Source organism: Zootoca vivipara, chromosome 5 (assembly GCF_965207765.1).
Source record: "Zootoca vivipara chromosome 5, rZooViv2.hap1.1, whole genome shotgun sequence".
In the NCBI taxonomy this organism is placed as follows: domain Eukaryota; kingdom Metazoa; phylum Chordata; class Lepidosauria; order Squamata; family Lacertidae; genus Zootoca; species Zootoca vivipara.
The window spans coordinates 33,907,105-33,927,546 of record NC_142588.1 but is presented as its reverse complement, the minus strand read 5'-3'; the positions used below and the strand labels follow the sequence as shown (position 1 = coordinate 33,927,546).

Sequence of the window (20,442 nt, the reverse complement as noted above, 5' to 3'; positions counted from 1 at the left end):
TGAAAATCAAAAGTACATACCGGTAAATACAAAGCAAGAATTAAAGGTAATGACGAGTCTCTTCCCTAGCGTCCTGGAAATGCCAACTGCTTGTACAGGTCTTATTGCACTGTGGCTCTTGTGAAAACAGGGTGCTGGGCTAGATTAGCCAGCGGTCAGCAAACTTTTTCAGCAGGGGGGCGGTCCACTGTCCCTTAGATCTTATGGGGGGCCGGACTATATTTGGGGGCGGGGGGAATGAACGAATTCCTATGCTCCACAAATAACCCAGAGATGCATTTTTAAATAGAAGGGCACATTCAACTCATGTAAAAATACGCTGGTTCCTGGACCATCCGCCGGCCGGATTTAGAATGCGATTGGGCCGGATCCAGCCCCCGGGCCTTAGTTTGCCTACCCATGGGTTAGCCTTTCGCCTGCTCAAACAAGCTCTTATTATGTTCTTATGAATAAATTGTTAAACTATAGCAAAAAAAGGTGTGTGTGTGTGTGTGTGTGTGTGTGTGTGTGTGTGTGTAAAGAAACTGCACATGTAACCAAGGCTTTATTTGGATTTTTCAGTACAGCCACAGTTCTTGCAGCCAACAGGGCAAGCCACTCCTCTGCTTTCAAAGCAGCTTGTCTCGCTGACAATTTAAAAGACCCATCACGCAAAAGCAGTGATACTTTTTATTTTTATTATTAACTACATTGCATAGCATTTGATAATCTCAAATCCTGTGGTTACAAGAGGTGTGTAGCTTTTTTATACAAATTGTTCTAGTTAGGAATTTTAAAGGAATCCTGCTTTTTTATCCATTTTTGCATATATAAGTAACATAAGTAGATGTGAGTTTCATTTTTCAAAAAACTGCAACAGTGTAAATGTACTGTGAAGGAAAGCTTTTTCGCATGCAGCAGTCTGATTTGAATTAATAAACTTCAGTATATGATTTGCTTGCTTTTTTCTCAAATAGGTCAAGAAAAGTTTTAAAAATGTGGCAATTCATGGACCAGTCTGATATTGAAACAATGAGAAGTTTGAAAGATGCAATGGCGCAACACGAATCATCATCTGAATATAGAAAAGTTGTCAACAGAGCTCTGAATATCCCAGGCTGTAAAGTCGTTCCTTTCTGTGGTGTATTTTTAAAAGAACTCTGTGAAGTTTTGGATGGGACTGCAAGCCTCATCAGACTTTGTCCTCAGTATAACTCTCAGGATGAAACACTGGAGGTAAACTAAAAGACCAGCAATAATCCCTGCTTTTATTAATAATTGTCCAAATATGAAAATGTATATGCATACATGCAATCCTACAGGAATGATGGGGGTGGATTTTGGATTGGTTTTTTATTTTAGTGCCTTATCTACGGTAATTTGCACTTCCTGAAACTATATGCAGACTGGGGGGAAACACAGCTATTTTTCAAAATTCACACTCCTCTTAATTTTGCAATGAAGTTCTCCAACCAAAGGAAGTCTGGGAAAATGTATATATTAGGGGAAAGTGCACAAAGATGCATATATTGGTGAAATAATGAACAGAAATGTATAGAAAAAAATCTTCAAAATTTGTGTATTATGCAAAACTGCATGCGTTAGGAGAAATGAACATTAAAATGCTGGTGAATTTTCATGAAAAAAAATTTTTTTAATGCAAACTGATGCAGAAATATGGAGAATTTATGATTGGAAAAATGGAAGTGAAATTGGACCTTCCAACTCTACAGTTCAATGATTATATGACAGATCCTTCTGTCCCTTTTCTAAAGTAAATAGATGTGTAATGTAAAAGCCCCTAGTCTTCCAATAGCGTTCTCTTGTCTAGCAGCTGAATTGGACTATTCCGGATTAGGTGATTAGAGAATTACCGATCCCACTTTATAGTGCTGTTTGCTGCCTTTTTCCTCCACAAAGTCTGTAAATTCCCAATGCCAAATTACAATTAATTAATTAAGATTACTACTGTTAATCATAATCTTGTTATCTAACAGTGGTGTGTATGTGTTCAGTGTTGGGAATCTAGACTAAGTTCCAAAATGTATTCAAGAGGCTTGTGACCTGTTGTTGTTGTTGTTGTTGTTGTTGTTGTTGTTACTCTTATTGTTACTCTTATTCTTTGAAAAGCTGGCACCCATTTGGGATTGGGAGAGACAAAGGACAAAGCTCCCTGAGGCTCATGGAACTGAGTCTATCATGCCTTGGATCTTGTCTGTGGATTAAATTCCCAATATTGCCTCTGTTAAATATTCAGGTTTTATGCCTTCAAATTCACATATTACACAGAGATTTCATTGTTAACATTTTTACTATCACTATTATCAAGTATAGATAGCTACTCTGCAGTGAGGTGGATGTGGTGGTTAAAGCAAAATTAATGTTTGACACCGTAAGCATGCAGGCTGATTTCGGTCATAACTGGCACACAATATGTACCTATGAAATAACGCACAGCTTGCGGCTTAAATGAAGTACTCTAAAGACCTCAGCTTTTATCTTAAATATAAAGGTAGACACTTATTATCGTAACATTAATTTAGAAATGATGTGGGCCTTGGGCATGTAATTGGAACGGGCCCTTGTTTTGGTTAATTAAACTTGCTTCCAAATATGTGTGTTCATAATTATTCTGCCTAAAATATATAGAGAATTATGGTATGAGATATTCAATGCAAATATAAATCCTCCCTGTCTTATAAAACAATCTCTTGCGTATTGTGCCAGCAAATATGTGCATGGAATTGGAGGCAATAAATTCAGTCATTCCAGGACAGAATTGTTGAGAGAGAGACCGAGACCGAGACAGAAGAATTCAAAGTTCCTACTATGTGTGCCATGCAAACAGCGCTTTGGTCACATAGAGCCAGCATGTGTCTTAAAACATGGTAGTACCGTATATTCCGGTGTATAAGATGATTGGGCGTATAAGACGACCCCCAACTTTTCCAGTTAAAATATAGAGTTTGGGATATACTTGCCGTATAAGAAATACGACACGGTGTATAATACGACCCCCAACGTTTGAGAAGATTTTCCTGGGTTAAAAAGTAGTCTTATACACAGGAATATACAGTAATTAAGGTTGCAATCCTATATCCATTTTCCTGAGAGAAAACCCTATGGAACTCAATGAGACTTGCTGGTGAGCAGGCATGTGTAGACTTCTAATGTATGTAAGTAGATCTAACAGGATTCCAGCTGGCAGGGCACTACAGCATGACCTGAATCACCTCCCACATACAAGATGCTGTTGCTGTTATCTTTTGGACTGAAATGTCCATCTGAAGTACAGTAATTATGCTTACTGAAACAATGCTGATGTGCATGAATTTTCTTTTAGTTTGTTGCAGAGTACAATGGGCAAGATAACTATTTACAACGGATAGGTCCAGACGGCTTACATAATACAGAAAAAGAATCAACGGCTAACTACATCTTTCAAACCATTCGGAGTTGTAATCGTAGCTTGGAATCTGAAGATGGAGAAGATAATTTCATCGACTATGAAAATGGAAATTCCAGAAAAAATTCTTTGAAGGACAGAAACCGCTATCAGTAAGGCTTTATGGTTTGCTGTTGTTGTTGTTGTTGTTGTTGTTGTTTTGAATAAAAAACCCAAAACATTTCAAATTGCTAAACAAACAAAAAAACACCAGTTAGAGTATTCTGTATATATTCTGTTATAACACATCTACTAAAAATTCCAATAACAATATTTAGAAGGGAACAGTCTAATCAAATTGCCTATTACAGTAAATTAAAAGGCTTTTTGCATCTAACCATGCAATTTCTGTACTTCTTAAATGTTACTTAAGTACTTAAATGTACTTAAGTACTTAAATGAAGCAAAATTGCTTCATAAACTATGATCTGAAGTTGATTCCCCACCCCCACCCCCAACTAATCTCATAGTTAAAAGTTGACTGGAGTTTGTTGGAGGTGAGATGACATTGTAAACTTTACACTGTGGTTGATCTTAAATGAAAGCAGAAGCTTCTGAACTCCTCCTCACAACCAGACCAGAGGAGGACAAGTGTAGCATGTAGGCCCAAGACTATGTGTAAACCACCCTGACGTGTCAGTTTTATATGTGTTTTCCTATTTTAATGTGCTTGCTATATAAAAGTAATTACGGTAATTGGAAATAAGTCATTTTAATGCAGCCTTCCTCAATCTAGTGTCCTCTTAACTCCCACCATTCCTGATCACTGACCACGCTTGCTGGCAGCCATGGAAGCTGAGGTCCAAACCATCTGAAGGGCACCAAGTTGGGGAGGGCTTCTTTAAAGCAAATATCTGCTATATTGGACTGCTTCCAGTTCCAGATATTTCTCAGTTATGCATGGAATCATGTCACTCAGACGTTTAGAATCCTTCTCATTAAATTTTATCTTCCCGCATGATGTAATTACTTCCAGACAAAGCTGTTTCATCTTGTGCATGAAGCTTTTAGAAAGCTACAGATGCAACTAGGGCTTGTTCAGTGATGCCAGGAATAGCACTATGGCATCTCTGTTGATCTTAGCTCAGAACATTATATCCTGTTGGAACAGCATTCTGACCCAGTCAAAATAAAGGTTATTTATTATTGTTCGTAATCCCACTACTTTTAAGGGCAAGTTATCTGAGGCTCATAAATTATCTTGGGGAAAGCTTATCAGACGAATAAACTCTTTGAATATTCACAATAGAGTGCAGCCATTCAGCACAGGTGTTGTTTTAATTATGAAAGCTCATGTTCTCTGACCTCAGATCCCCAATTTCTCTCTGTGTTGTGAGAAAACCACTTAAAAGTCCAGAACACGGTGCACTTAAATGCAAATTATATAAGAGCAGTGGAGACTTTATTGGGCAATGCTTGAAAGATTTTATTAGATCTGTACTCGCAAGAAGATTTATAATATCTGTTTGTGGCTCTTCATGAAGGATACTTCTTAAAGGTCGGCAGCTGTGATGTATAATGAATAGCATTTTGCAGTTGGCCACACAAGAAGTCCCAGGTCCAAAATCATGCTCATCTGTAAAGTTCAGTGGGTGGTCCTGGGGAAGGTCACTGTTTCTCTGTCTAAGCTGTTTGAGAAGGTGTTATAATTTGGTTTGGATATATTGCCATCTTCCCTAAGAAGGAAATACATATTAAATTAATTTTGCTTTCTTGCCCAGTATACATTAAATCCAAGGCGTAAATTTGTTCTGGTTACATGGAGCACCGCAATTATCTTAACAGAGGCTATTGGGTATATTGATTATATATTATACTGCAGCTATATGTAGCGTAGCTCCTTTTCTGTTGCAAAACCACTTGGAGCAGAAAGTTGGAAGGGTAAAGATATCCATGCCAGATACTTCCCCCTGGATAATTCATCTCTTCCTGGCATATGGATCCATGTTTGCAGGGTAAACTTGGTTCTGCGACACTGGAGAGAATAAAAATTGTTAGGGACAGGAGCAGCTGACAGGAGAAGGATTAAGTATACTCAAGAACTTGCTCCTAAATCAGGCATAGGCAAACTCAGGCCTCCAGATGTTTTGAGACTACAACTCCCATCATCCCTAGCTAACATGACCAATGGTCAGGGATGATGGAAATTGCTTTGCAATATCATTGCAAAACACCATCCCAAGGAGGTAGGAGCTGCAATGTAATGAGTACTTTGGCCCTTAGACTTCACAATGCTGGTCGGAGGGGAAAGAATCACAGTTGTTCAATTATGTATCATGACTTTTCTTAACAGTCCGATCCTAAGACTTCCTGAACCACTAAGACAACACATCCAGTAAATGCCTTTTTCCGCACGTAGCACCAGCATCATGTTCTAAATTTTCTTATTTCCTTAATATGTGCATGAAGTCATCTTTGCTTCCTGACAAAATAGTTTCTAATAGCATTATTATCATCTGGCATTATTTCATTCTCGGTGGTTGAGCAACATCTGATGCTGAGCAAGCCTTTCACTTCACCTTTTGACAACTGAAAAGTATTTAGAAAGCCTCATTATACCATTATTTTAATGATTCATATCTTTTCATTTCTTTTCTTCAATCTTTAACGTCTTTACATTTATTTTTTTTTTTAAAAAAAATCAGATCCTAAACTTTAAACCTTTCCTCTATAATATAATAACTGAATGAGTATAAATCTTCCATTTGTTAGTAGAACAGAAAAGCAGGGCTAATACGCAACTGAATACCAAAGGAAGATTGTTGCATTTGTGACTTGCTTGTGACCTTTCCAAAGATATCTGACTGACCAATATCAGAAGCAGACTGCTGAAGCAGATGGAGTTTTTAGTTTGATCTGTCAAATCTCCACCTTAAAAAAAACAACCAACCATTGAGAGTGCTGGTTTGCTTGATTATTTGACAAGTGAGGATTAGAAATAAAGAGGTGGCTTTTTGCCTCCTCCTTTAGGAGATCACTTGGGTAAAGGAAGGCTAGTCCTAAAGAATCCTTAGAAAGTTTTTGAAAGGGTTTTTTTTTTTGCTTATTACAATTGCCACTATTGTGTTTTTGGTTGTGTTCTGTGCTCCCATACAGGCCATACTTGTTTTGTGCAGGGGTTATGTTCCAGTCCCCCATGTCAGCGGAGCATGTGTAAGCCCACTCTGCCCTATTCCACCCATGTTCCTGTTCTACCCTGCCCATTCTGCCCCGTTGCAACTCTTTTTGTGCCATTGTTATGACGTTTTGGGGCTACTTTGAGGTTTGGTGTCATTGTGTGTGTGTGTGTGTGTGTGTGTGTGTGTGTGTGCAATCACACGTCATTTAGATGCGCCTAAATCGATCGCTGGGACGCAGGTGGCGCTGTGGGTTAAACCACTGAGCCTAGGGCTTGCCGATCAGAAGGTTGGCAGTTCGAATCCCCGCGACGGGATGAGCTCCCATTGCTCAGTCCCAGCTCCTGCCAACGTAGCAGTTTGAAAGCACGCCAAAAGTGCAAGTAGATAAATAGGTACTGCTCCTGCGGGAAGGTAAACGGCGTTTCCATGTGCTGCTCTGGTTCGCCAGAAGCGGCTTAGTCATGCTGGCCACATGACCTGGAAGCTGTACATCGGCTCCCTTGGCCAGTAAAGCGAGGTGAGCACCGCAACCCAGAGTCGTCTGCGACTGGACCTAATGATCAGGGGTCCCTTTACCTTTTTAAATTGGTCGTTACCTGTACTATATCTTGCAGTAATGTAAATATTGCTGTTTTAAAGTAAACATAAGCTTTTATTTATCTCAAGTTATGTGATTCATATATAATGATTATACTGTACCCATCAGGGCCCAAAGGAAACACAGGGGTACTTTTTTATGGATAATCTCACACGTATTTACTCGAGTCTAATGCACCATTGAATCTAATGCACACCTCAATTTTCAGAACCTTGAAACCAAAGGAAGTGTTTGCCCGTGAATGTAAATGTGCCATCAAATCTATCTTCATCTTAATTTTCACAATGTAATTTGGCCAAAAAAGATGAGCATTATATTCAAGAAAATATGGTACTTAACACAAGTAACTTAAGAGTTTGCTTAGCTATGGGGTTGTGAGAACTAGTCTGTAAGGAGCATTCAGTGACAGCTGCCTTCTGCGTTGTGAGCAGTGGGTGCCATGGGGTGGGGTGGGGAGAGACACCACTCATATATCTTGGCCTTTGTAATAAGTTTCTAAAGAATATACTGACAATTGATTGTGCCAAGGAACTATTATCTGTAAACTGCCTATAGTTCATTCTTTAGTGATAGTAATACCCTTTTATGGTAAATGAAACTTCTCTAATATGACAGTGGGGAGTTTTAGTGACATAATGTTTTCCATGTCATGTTTTTTTCTCAGGCTAAATTTCACATTCTTTCACTTTTGATCAGAGCTTTTCATCAAGCAACTTGATTTATACGATAGCATTTTTTTGGGGGTAGCTTTAACACTTGGAAGAATTTATGCTGTTTCATTCCAAAGAATCTTGCAGTATTTTTTGTACTTGCAGTTGAAAGGGGACTAGACCTCTGTGAAGCCACTCTTTTTCCTTGACAGACTTGCATCCAGGCATATATAGAGAGAGTGTGCTGATAATTATTGTGTGTGTGGATGTACACAGTGAGTGATATCAACAGAAGAATAGGACTCCATTCTTTGTTCTTATTTTATTGCTGAAAAACCATATTACAGATTGGCATATTGCTACACAGTAATTTTGGTTTAGGAATGTACTGAACAATTTGTAATGTGCATGCAGTTATTGTCTAGTTTAGGAGCTGGGAACAGATAGTTGTCAAACCTTTTCAGTCTGCCCATTCTGGAAGCTGTCGCAGGGGCTACCCCTCTCCTCTTGCTTTTGCATACCCACCTCTTGTGCTTTCATTTTTGATCCTTTCCCCACCCTTCATGGGCCAACTTTGACGGGAGGGGAAGACCACCATCATGACGTCAGGTGATAACTTCAAAGAGTCTGGCTCCGAGAGCTCACTTTCGAGGGGATTGCTTTTTGCACCAGTCAGCTGATTGGTGTAATAATAATAATAATAATAATAATAATAATAATAATAATTTATTTATACCTCACCCATCTGGCTGGGTTTCCCCAGCCACTCTGGGCGGCTTCCAACCGAATATTAAAACCAATACAGCATCAAACATTAAAAACTTCCCTAAACAGGACTGCCTTCAGTTGTCTTTTAAAAGTAAAATAGTTGCTTATTGCCTTGACTTCTGCTGGGAGGGCATTCCACAGGGCCACTACCGAGAAGGCCCTCTGTCTGGTTCCCTGTAACCTCACTTCTCGCAATGAGGGAACCACCAGAAGGCCCTCGGCGCTGGATCTCAGTGTCCGGGCTGAACGATGGGTGTGGAGACGCTCCTTCAGGTATAGGACCGAGGTCGTTTAAGGTGTAGAGAACCCTCTCCTCTAAGATCCCTTTGCAAGCATTTTGAATACAAACCACCCACAAAAAAAGAATTCACAGGGCTGGCTCTCTGTACCCATCAGCTGATAGGCAGGGAAAGCCATCCCCTCTGAAATCCTTTTGTCCAAACCACTTGAAAACTCAGATCACAGGGTTGGTTTCCTGCATTAATCAGCAGGAAGAGCCATCCTCTCTGGAGCATGTTTGTAAATGCCAGCAGAGTTCAAAGAGCTGGCTTTCCGTGCTGATCAGTTGATGGGTGCAGAGAGCTGGCCGTTTAAAGTCTGCTTGCCAGTGACCCTTTACAAACAGTCCCACCAGGAACTCCCTAATGCAGCTGATCCCAGTGGAGCTCCCCATTAACACTTAGGCACCGTTTCTAAAAACTTGGGTCTCCAGCTGCTGTTGGACTACCATTCCCATCATCCCTGACCAGTGGTACTGCTGGTTAGGGATGATGGGAGTTGTAGTCCAACAACAGCTGGAGATCAAAGTTTGAGGAAATACTGATAGAGGAGGCCCTACTTGCAAAGGAACAATGTATAGAACAATAACCTGGGACATCAGGTGTGGGGAAATAGGTTGTAGTTGGACAGAAATGGCATCAGGGGCCAAATTATGACTCCTGCTGTGTCTAATTAGGCTCACAGGGTGGGAGTTTTCTAGCCCTATTTTGGAAACTTAGAGGGAGACCAGTAGGGCATAAGCAGGGAAGAGGAAGGAAGACCTCCATAGCCTTGGGCACGAATGTGTTATTGGAGCAGTTTTGCCTCCATGGATTTAATATTCATTTGCCTGGAATAAGGGTAACTTATGCCATCTAGTTGAACAATACCGTCCACCTGTGTGGCATGTTTACTCCAGTCCTTCCTCCTCCTGACAGAACAAAGTCATTGTTGAGATTCAGGTTAGGAATGGTTTACCTTCATTCGCATATGTGAAGGAATGCAGTTGTGTGCTCACAGAGATTCCATGATGAAATAGCTTGTTCTGTGATCACGTATGCTAAAGAAAGACTTGTTGTATCTTTGCTTCTATTCAGGTTTCTAACAGGAGATCTGTCAGATTCTGAAAGCGACATATTTGAGCAATTCAAAGAATGGACTACCCAGGCAGCTGAGGAGCAGCAGCAAGCTTTTAGTCATGGAATAGAACTTATCCCCTGGTATGTGCTGTCAATCAGAGCAGACATCCACCAGTTCATGCTGCAAGGCGCAACAGTCATACATTATGACCAAGAGACACACATCTCAGCACGGTGCTTCCTTCAGCTTCAGCCTGACAGTAGTACGTTGACGTGGGTGAAACCCACCACTGCTTGCGCTGCAAATTCTAAAGTGAAGCTGAGCATGCTGGGTAGCACAGCTGACCTTGGGAAGTTTCAGTTTCTCGGCAATACTGGATTAAATGGACTTGTGGAGGGTTGCTTAGACTTGTTCTCCACAAAGGCTGTGTATATGGGGCATTCTGGCATCGATATGCATGCTGTGTGTGTTCAGAACAAACTTTGCAACATGTCCCTTAAAGAAAATGGTGTGACACTATTATACGGTCTTCAAACGACTGAAAATAAGTTGTTGCACTTCGTTGCTCCAAAATATACTGCTAAAATGCTCTTTGATGGATTGCTGGAATTAATGAATGCTATCAGAAAGATGAAGAGATTTCCTGATCAGAGATTGCAGTGGCTGCGGAAACAATATGTCAGCCTCTACCAGGTAAACTGTTGATTTTCCTTGTTCCCTAGCAGGCAGAACACATGCCATAATTCGCCCACTGAACCCCTAGAGCAGGGGTCAGCAAACTTTTTCAGCAGGGGGCCAGTCCACTGTACCTCAGATCTTGTGGGGAGCCGGACTATATTTTGGGAAAAAATATGAATGAATTCCTATGCCCCACAAATAACCCAGAGATGCATTTTAAATAAAAGGACACATTCTACTCATGTAAAAACACCAGGTAGCCCCACAAATAACCCAGAGATGCATTTTAAATAAAAGGAACACATTCTACTCATATAAAAACATGTTGATTCCCGGACCATCCGTGGGCCGGATTTAGAAGGCGATTGGGCCGCATCCGGCCCCCAGGCCTTAGTTTGGGGACCCTTCCCTAGAGCAATCTCTTTTCCATTCTCATCACTACTCACTCCATAATTCTATTAGCTGCTCATGTTAGTCCCTGTGCAGTTTTAACTGCTCTGTGCAGTTAAAAAAACACCACACACCATTATATTTCTTTTAAAATCCCGTATCTTGTGCATTTTAATAAAGCTGAGGACTTTTATTAGGAGGACGGTCGATATGAAGGCCCAACGTTGGCTCAGGCCGTTGAATTGTTTGGAGGGAGGCGCTGGAGTACAAGAAATACAAGCCCAGGAAGCCTGACAAAAAACGTAGAGAAGCCAAGTGTGCAGAGAAACAACACACTAGGAATCAGCACAGCTAAGAAAAAGAAGAAAGTGCTCATGAGGGTAGGACGCTTGTTATTTAATGTTGTTGGAGGCATGATTGAAGGTTTATTGTACAGGGCTTGTTGGGGGGGGAGTCAGGAGAACCTCCAGAACAGAAAGTGGGGTGGGGGATTGTCCCTCTATTTCAGGTTCTTTGCATATAATTTACTTCCAAACAGTGGGTTTTTTTGTTGCATAATAATACAGAGGTTTGCCTATGTTTAAACTGAAATAGAATATTATGGGTGGTATCTTTTTTACATCTGAGTAGAGACTTTTTATTATGGAAAGCAAAGAGAAGGGAAGTATCTTACATCTGAAGCATGTGTAGTATTTTTGCCTATCCAGAAAATATAACTCAATGAGAAAAGCACTTGTAGGAAAGGCAAAATCAAGGTCACCTGCCAATGAACATTCTGTACTGGAGTTGCAAAAAAAGAAGAAGGTTGAAACAGGAGGCAGTGGAAAAATTTTAAGTTCAAAAGCGTTTTCTTAATAGATTGTAACACTTTGAGGACATACAGAGGAAGTTCCTTCGGGGAGCTCTGGCGCACCCAAACTCCATGCTAAGCAGGATCAGCCCCACCAGCATGGAGCTCTTTGGCACACCAAGCAAGATTGGTCTCCCTTTGCATCAGCCAATGGGCAGCTGGGTCCCACTTAGTGTTGGGTTCAGGGGGCTGGAGCGCTCTTGTGCTCCCAAACTCGGCACTAAGTAGGATTGTTCTCCCTTTACATTGGCTGTTGGTGAAGAGAGCGTGCTCATGCTTAGTACTGGGCTCCTGCTTTGCATAGGGCTTCCAAGACTCTCAACAACCAGCTGGTCAGCCATATGGTCAAACCCCATACTCACCTGTATGCTGTCACGTGTAGGGAGGGTGAGTGTGGCTTGTCCCAAATGGCCCACTGGCTGGAGGTTCCCCACCCTTGAATGCCTCCAGTGGAGGACAGAGGAACATAGAAGCCCAGGAGAAGGCTTGGTTCATTCATATAGAACTAAGCCATGGTTTATTTAGCATTACATCTAAACATGGATAATATGTAGAAAATTCGGTTTCTAAGTTTTTGCAAGACTCTTAATCAAGGCTTGAACCTGTGGGCAAAGAGTAAGATTTAGTGAAATTCCTTATCAAATTGATAACCTATTCAGCTGGTTTATGACAATGGGACAGGGCAAGCCAGCCAGCTGAAGGGCTTCATAAAATGGTCCGTTCCTGTATCCATTCAGGGGCATTGCCTGTGGGTTGGCTTGTTTGTGTTTTAAAACGGTCAGTAGCAAACATGGAGCCCTTCATTTTGGATCAGGACTATGGCATTTTTGCAGGGAGGGGAGGCTTTTAAAAAGCCATTTTTTTCCATTTCTCCCCTTTCTTAGGGAGAAGCCCACCCAAACTACACTTTGCCCTGTAAGGGTGAGGAAGAATATACAGGTATCAAATTGGTACATGTCTGTTTTGCTCTGAGAGGCAAACAGCAGCTTTGAGGATTAATTTCCATGGCAAAGTGCACAGAGGAAAGGCTTAATATCCCCATCCCACAAGTATTGCATCTCCAGTCTAGATCATTGCCCTTCCCTCCTTCAAGTTACATTTAAAAACCCCATGGGCTCTCATCCATGGATCTCTGGATGGTTTCATCCATGGATGAAACACCTTGTTTAGACCTCAAATGAATACCTAATGATAATTTTCATTGATGTGCTGCCTGTATCCCTTTTGTCTCAGCAAACTGATGATAGCTTTCTTGAATAAATGTTCATCATACAGCTTTGTAACTTACAAAATGGATGTTGGTTTTAAATATGCACTGTTTCTAAAGATGTTCATTACGAAGGTCACTGTTTTAAGGGTGAAAGTGGAGATGGCACTGATGATGAAATGGCAACCCGAAAAGCAAGACCTTTTAAGGAAAATCGGAGTAGAAGTGGTTCAGACCCTCAGGATATTGATGAGCAGGAAGAAGCAGGTAAGTGCTTTCGTTTGTTTGTGTTCCTTTTGCAAAGGACCTCAAATAATCCTTTGGGGATCTGCAAGCAGTGAGTTATCCCTTATTTGTTGTTTGATTGTGGCTTCTCAAGCTGCTTCCAGTGTTTAGGAACAGCTTTGGGGGCAATGTAGGAGACTACAGTATTTTGGGAGGGGGGGTCGAAGCATTGATGTGTGTGTATAGCTTTCTTTCTAGGAAGACTATAATTTTGCTTTTTTGAAAAAAGAAAAGAAAAGAAAACTCAGTCTAGAGTCCTGCTGGCTGCTGGCCAGCAACATCACTACCCTCTGTACCCAGTCCTGGGTGAAAGCGTAGGAGTTGCAAAAAATAAATTAAAAAATCATTTGCCTTCTTCTTCAGTATTTCATATCTGACGAATGACTTTGTGCAACATGAAAACTTGGCCACGTTATCATAAACTGGTGATAACTGTAGTAAAATATATTCATTTAGCTATATTTTATTTCTTGAGAGTTTCATTTTTGCTGCTCTAAGAGGGCTCTTATTAATTATTATTTTTAAAAAAGGGGTATTATTGACATGTAAATGCTGTGATACAAATTTCCTTTCCTCCTTAGAACCAACTCTTCTGGTTACTTTTCCTGCTACCAACACTCTGCCTTCCAGAAGAACACAATCCCTGATTAGCTCAGTACCACCTAATGTAACACCCGGGGTCTCGTCACCTGTCAGGCCGATGTCTTCTCCTGTGATGTCATCATCAATAAAAGGTCAACCCAGGTAAGAGAAAGCATCACTGAACATGTGGGGTTTTTTTGTGTGCTGAAATTCTAAAACCTATACCGAGATATCTCCTTAGTCCATGTTGAGGGTTGGCTGCGAAGTTGAGATTGAGGTGCCTGAAACCCACAGATTCATCTGGAATGCCTTTATAGTTTTTCCCATTAGCAGTCGATAAGTGACTTACTTTTAGCTGGCAAACCAATGGACTTCTTTTTTAGTTGTGTGTGTGTGTAGACACAGTGTTAGTTTCCATTACATACCTTTATTTCTTTAGCACGTGGAGCAGCAGCAGCTGGCATGGAAGAGGAAAAGGGGGGCTGAAGGGCTTCCAAACCTGTATGGTTTCCGATAGCAACATGAGTTTTGTTGAGTTTGTAGAGCTCTTCAAGTCTTTCAGGTGAGATCTCTTTTATTGATTCTTACCTGAGAGGTTTTTTTTAAATACCCCCCCAATGTTTTAACAATAATTGATAATACAATGCATCATATATGAACAGCGTTCGAAGCCGCAAGGATCTGAAGGATCTTTTTGACGTATACGCTGTGCCCTGCAATCGATTGGGTTCTGATTCCGTTCCACTGTATACCTCTCTGAAGATTGATGAGAACACAAATGGACTTCAGCCAGATTTAGGTAAGATAAATTAATTTGACTTGCTCGTGTGTTGGAGTTGAACCTGGGAGCTAAGCGTTTAGTACTGGTCAGGTCACCTTCTCAATTCCATTTCTGTAAGATATGAACAGTGGCATGCCTCGTTGAACAGTTGTTGAAAGAAAAATATTTTTAAGTTTTATAAAGCGCTTCACAGATTTAAAAAAATGTTCTACAAATAATGAATAAATAAAAAGGTAAAGGACCCCCTGGATGGTTAAGTCCAGTCAAATTTGACTATGGGGTGTGGTGCCCATCTCACTTTCAAACTGAGAGAGCCTGCGTTTGACCACAGACAGCTTTCCGGGTCATGTGGCCAGCATGACTAAACCACTTCTGGTGCAACAGAACACTGTGACAAGTGCCAGAGCGCACAGAAACACAATTTAATCTTCCCACCACAGCGGCACCTATTTATCAACTGGCATTGGTATGCTTTTGAACTGCTAGGTTGGCAGGAGCTGGGACAGAGCAACGGGAGCTCACCCCATTGCATGGACTCCAACTGCCAACCTTACGATTGGCAAGCCCAAGAGGCCCAATGGTTTGGACCACAGCACCACATGCGTCTCCAGAAAAAAAGAGAGAGAATAAATCTACAGCTGTGTTCCTTCAAAGTTCTTTGACCATTTAGGACTTAAAAGTTAAAACTAGCAGCTTGACCATCGTATAAAGCATTTGTGTTCATATTTTTATCTTTCAGATTTACTGACTAGGAACATATCTGATTTGGGCTTGTTCATTAAGAGCAGACAGCAGCTATCGGACAACCAGAGACAAATTTCTGACGCTATTGCTGCCGCAAGCATTGTTACTAATGGCACTGGAGTAGAGAGCACATCTCTGGGTATATTTGGAGTGGGCATCCAGCAACTCAATGACTTCTTAGTAAATTGCCAAGGAGAACACTACACATATGATGAAATCCTCAGTATTATTCAGGTGTGTAATGCTAAGCTATTGGGATGCTAATCACAGGGCTTCTTAATTCCTCTCTTAGAACCAGGAGCAGCCACCATATTTAAACTGGTGTGGCAGCATCAGTAACATAGGGAATATGGAACACACACAGCTGTCTTGTACTGAGGAATATTTATTGGCCCATCAGTATTGTTGACTCTGGCTGGCAGTGTTTTCTAGGGTTTCAGAATGGGACAATCCCAGCTGTACCCCGAGATACTGGAGAGTGAACTATGGCCCTTCCCCAGTCCAATTAAAGTTCAATGTTGTTAAATCCAATTGTTTTCAGCAGTAAAAAGTTGGGAGTGTAGCTGAATATGGCCAAAACTCATACTGGGCACTGAAATAAACAGCTGCAAGCAAGCCTGTTAGGAAGGGAAGAACTGGTGACATCTCACCAGTGTACCAATTTAACATAACCTTTTCGGTCAGCTCACTCCCTGAAAGCTCCAGGAGGATGCAGACATCACACAGATGTTGCTCTTAAAGACATCTAAGCTGAATCTGGAGTTTTTACTAAGGGATCACTATAAGCATTAATGGGAGACCTGCGATAAATTTGTGGAGTGTTTCTGCGCAAGTTGATGTATGCAAGCTTCCTTAAGAAGCTGGCCTTTCCCCACCGCTCGCTAGCAGAGAGAAGCTGGCTCACCCTTGCTGGCTGATTGGCCGAGAAACCTCCTGGGCTTGACTTCTGGACCAATGTGGGTAGCGTCTCCCCCCACCGATATTAGCTGTGCTTGCTGTATCTTCCTTTCTCATGTGAGAGTGGTCTTTGCCTAGTTATAAATTGGCAGCCAGGAGAGAGCAGGGCGGAGGCATTGCCATAGTTTTTGGAGTTATGGTGTTAGAAGTGGGGCAGGCCAGGTAAGGGGCATGTGGCACGAATCATTAGTGACTGTGTTGTGTGCTGGTTGCCTCTCTGACAGTCACTTTTGTCTGGGGCCGGCAAATGGAAGAAAGTTTCAGTATTCCGTCCTGTCTACTATTTGTCATTTTTCCCAGGTCCATGCCTTGCTTTACAGGTGTTGGGCATGACCTGCATTTGAAGACCTGAATTTGACACCATCATGCCTAATTCTGCCCTCAGTAATGCATTAGCTGGATACAAATAAATTACGTTGCCAAAACTGTGTATAGCATCATTCTAAATGCATTTTATTTTTGTAATGCCAATTTATTTTAGTCCATTTATCGACATTTCTGCCTCTTACAGAAGTTTGAACCCAGCATCAGCATGTGCCAGCAGGGACTGATGTCTTTTGAAGGATTTGCACGGTAATCACCTGTAAGATCGCTTTGATATTTTCTTAACTTACCTTGCATTTCTTTTTATGAATTTTAGCCTTCTGTATCTCTAGGTTTTTGATGGACAAAGATAATTTTGCGTCCATGAACAACGAGTCTCAAGAGAATGCTGAAGATTTGCTATTCCCTCTGTCATATTATTACATTGAGTCTTCACACAATACGTATCTCACGGGACACCAGCTTAAAGGAGAATCCTCAGTAGAACTTTACAGCCAGGTGCCTTTTCCCCTTTTTTCCAAGAATTTGTTTGTTTGTTTGGAATGTCAAAAAAAGCATGACCTTCCCCCTGCTTTCTAAACCTAAATGTCCTGAATACTTGCTTGTAAAGCATAGGAAAAACAAGATCTGTGGGAAAAACTGCTTGTGTGCACAGTTGTGCTCGGATGCTTTTTTAAATAATATATTTAAGCTTTGTTCTTAAGGCACAAAAAAGGGTGGGTTGGTTTGAGAGTCACAGCTTTAGACACTAGCCAGTCTGATCTAACCTGCTAAAATTAGACTTTCCCACAGGAAAGACTTGAGCTAATACGTTGGTTCATTTAAATGTCAAAGCACCATTCAGAATAATGCAAGTTCTGCTGAAAGTATGACTTTGAAGCAGCACCATTACTCAGAAAAGTGTTTGTTGCTTCTAGGAATATTACATAATATTTTAGACTTTGTTTCTGGGCAGTAACCCACATGAAGATAAGTGTTCCTTTCCATAGTTTGAGTTATATCTTGTGTATAATGATAATAATAATAATAATAATAATAATAATAATAATAATAATAATATTTATACCCCAGCCACTCTGGGCGGCTTCCAACAGAATATCAAAATACAATAATCTATTAAACATTAAAAGCTTCCCTAAACAGGGCTGCCTTCAGATGTCTTATAAAAGTCTGGTAGTTGTTTTTCTCTTTGACATCTGGTGAGAGGGTGTTCCACAGGGCAGGTGCCACTACTGAGAAGGCCCTCTGCCTGGTTCCCTTTAACTTGGTTTCTCACAGCGAGGGAACCACCAGAAGGCCCTCGGCGCTGGACCTCAATGTCCGGCCGGGCTGGACGATGGGGGTGGAGACGCTCCTTCGGGTATACAGGACCAAGGCCATTTAGGGCTTTAAAGGTCAGCACCAACACTTTGAATTGTGCTCGGAAACGTACTGGGAGCCAATGAAGATCTTTCAGGACTGGTGTTATATGGTCTCGGCAGCCGCTCCCAGTCACCAGTCTAGCTGCCGGGAGTTCTCCATACCAGCCCGCCCCCTGTCCCCCAAGAAGAGTACTTCTGTCTTGTCAGGATTCAACCTCAATCCGTTAGCCTCCAACCGCCTCCAGACACTCACACAGGACCTTCACCACCTTCACTGGTTCTGATTTAAAAGAGAGGTAGAGCTAGGTATCATCCACATTTTGATGAACACCCAACCCAAACCCCCTGATTATCTCTCCCAGCGGCTTTATGTAGATGTTAAAAAGCATGGGGGAAAGGACGGAATCCTGAGGCACCCCACAAGTGAGAGCCCTGGGGTCTGAACACTCATCCCCCCCCACTTTATGGACATGGCCCAGGAGGAAGAAGCGGAACCACTGTATAACAGTGCCCCCAGCTCCCAGCCCAAGATGGTCCAGAAGGATGTTATGGTCGATGGTATCAAAAGCCGCTGAGAGATCCAGCAGAACTAGGAAACAGCTCTCACTTTTGTCCCTATCCCACCGGAGATCATCGACCAGTGCGACCAAGGCAGTTTCAGTCCCATGGTGATGCCTGAATCCTGATTGGAAGGGATCCAAATGGTCCACATCCTCCAGGCGTGCTTGGAGTTGTTCAGCAACCACCTGCTCAATCACATTGCCTAAGAATGGAAGATTTGAGACTGGGCGATAGTTGGCCATATTGGCTCGGTCTAAAGATGTTTTTTTTTTTAAGAAGCGGTTTAATAACTGCCTCTTTCAGTGGGCCTGGGAAGGCTCCCTCACAGAGGGAAGCATTCAGCACCCCACAGAGCCCATCGCCCAGCCCTTCCCGGCTTGCTTTTATCAGCCAGGATGGACAAGGATCAAGAAGACAGGTGGTTGGTTTCACTCATCCAAGTAGCCTGTCCACATCCTCGAATGTAACAGATTGAAATTGATCCCATATAACATGACTAGACAGGGCTCCGGCACTCTCCCACGGTGGAGTCTACCTCCTTCCGAATCTGAGCAACTTTATCTGCAAAAAAAACTTTGCAAAAGCATTGCAGGAGATCTTGGGGTCCCTACCAGGCCCCGATGATGAAGGTGGTTCCGATAGATTGCGAACCACCTGAAAGAGTCTCCTGCTGCTGTTTTCTACAGATGCAATAGAAGCGGCGAAGAAGGTCCTCTTTGCTGTCACCGCTTAGTAGGCTCAACATTGAGCTCTAACCCGTATCTGGTCCGATTCAGAGTGAGTTTTCCGCCACTGGTGCTCTAGCCATCTCAGCAACACTTGTCAGTGGTGCAGGAATTTGATCAGGTGTTTTTACAGCACTTCACTGTATTCCATCTCCCTATCCTTTGTATGTCATTTATAGTATGCTCACTGAAAAGTTTGAAACTTCAGCCCTTTAAATTAATGTATGGTTCTGTAGAAGCAATGTAACACCATGTTGTTGTTGTTTTGTTTCAGGTTCTGTTGCAAGGCTGTCGGAGTGTGGAATTAGACTGCTGGGACGGTGATGATGGAATGCCTGTGATTTATCATGGCCACACACTAACTACGAAGATTCCTTTTAAGGTAGATGTATATTCATACTAATGTCTATTGTAGTAGAAATTATTCTTGTGGAAAAAGACACTCAGGTCCTGCTTACTGTGCGTTCCTTGGGAAATGTTCCTTAGGCAAGCGTTCACATAACGAGTACACAATTTCCATCATTTCTTATGGAAATATTTCTAATGTGAGATTTGTCCACCCTCTTTCTCCCCTCTCTCCGTTCGGCACCACCAAAAATGTATGGCATGATGGCAGGAAGAGTCACCACTGGGAAAGCATCGCACAATCAAAATGCCAGAGCTGAAGAGGCCCAGTCCTCAGTCCCTTCTCCCCTCACTTCTGTTGTAGTGGGGACAGAATTTCCTCCAAGGAGAATATTCAGACTGGGGACATCCAATAATTCATAGTCTCTTAAATATCCAGCTGTTTATGGTTAGAATAAGCATTCTGAATTAAGCTAGGAAATGGACCCAGAGCCAGTGCAGTTGTTTCAAGACTGGTGAGGTGTATAGCCTACTCCCAATCTAGCAACAATATTTTGTGCCTATTGAAGTTTCTGAATAGACTTCAGAGATGACCCAACATATACAGTGTACTAAAGTGGCCTAAATCAGAGGTTGCCAATATGTCAGGCTATCTCTGTCTGGAACAGGGGTGGAGAACAAGTTCCCTCCCTCCACCTTCCACAGGCCAAGTTTGACAAGTGGGCATTGTCACCCACTTGCACATCACTTTTCCT

At 41.9% G+C, this 20,442-nt stretch overlaps 1 protein-coding gene across 10 annotated transcripts in view; it reads left to right on the top strand.

The window, feature by feature from the left end:
• PLCE1 (phospholipase C epsilon 1) overlaps nucleotides 1-20,442 on the top strand; it is a 129,697-nt gene that overhangs the window by 85,772 nt on the left and 23,483 nt on the right. For all 10 annotated transcript variants that reach the window (XM_035137908.3, XM_088670332.1, XM_035137906.3 and 7 more), the window contains 12 exons: nucleotides 957-1,215; nucleotides 3,323-3,537; nucleotides 9,915-10,590; nucleotides 11,163-11,345; nucleotides 13,172-13,289; nucleotides 13,889-14,051; nucleotides 14,329-14,451; nucleotides 14,552-14,688; nucleotides 15,410-15,648; nucleotides 16,883-16,944; nucleotides 17,028-17,193; nucleotides 19,617-19,724. In XM_035137908.3, the coding sequence (XP_034993799.3) occupies nucleotides 957-1,215; nucleotides 3,323-3,537; nucleotides 9,915-10,590; nucleotides 11,163-11,345; nucleotides 13,172-13,289; nucleotides 13,889-14,051; nucleotides 14,329-14,451; nucleotides 14,552-14,688; nucleotides 15,410-15,648; nucleotides 16,883-16,944; nucleotides 17,028-17,193; nucleotides 19,617-19,724 (2,449 nt within the window). The remainder of the gene's footprint in view (nucleotides 1-956; nucleotides 1,216-3,322; nucleotides 3,538-9,914; nucleotides 10,591-11,162; nucleotides 11,346-13,171; nucleotides 13,290-13,888; nucleotides 14,052-14,328; nucleotides 14,452-14,551; nucleotides 14,689-15,409; nucleotides 15,649-16,882; nucleotides 16,945-17,027; nucleotides 17,194-19,616; nucleotides 19,725-20,442) is intronic.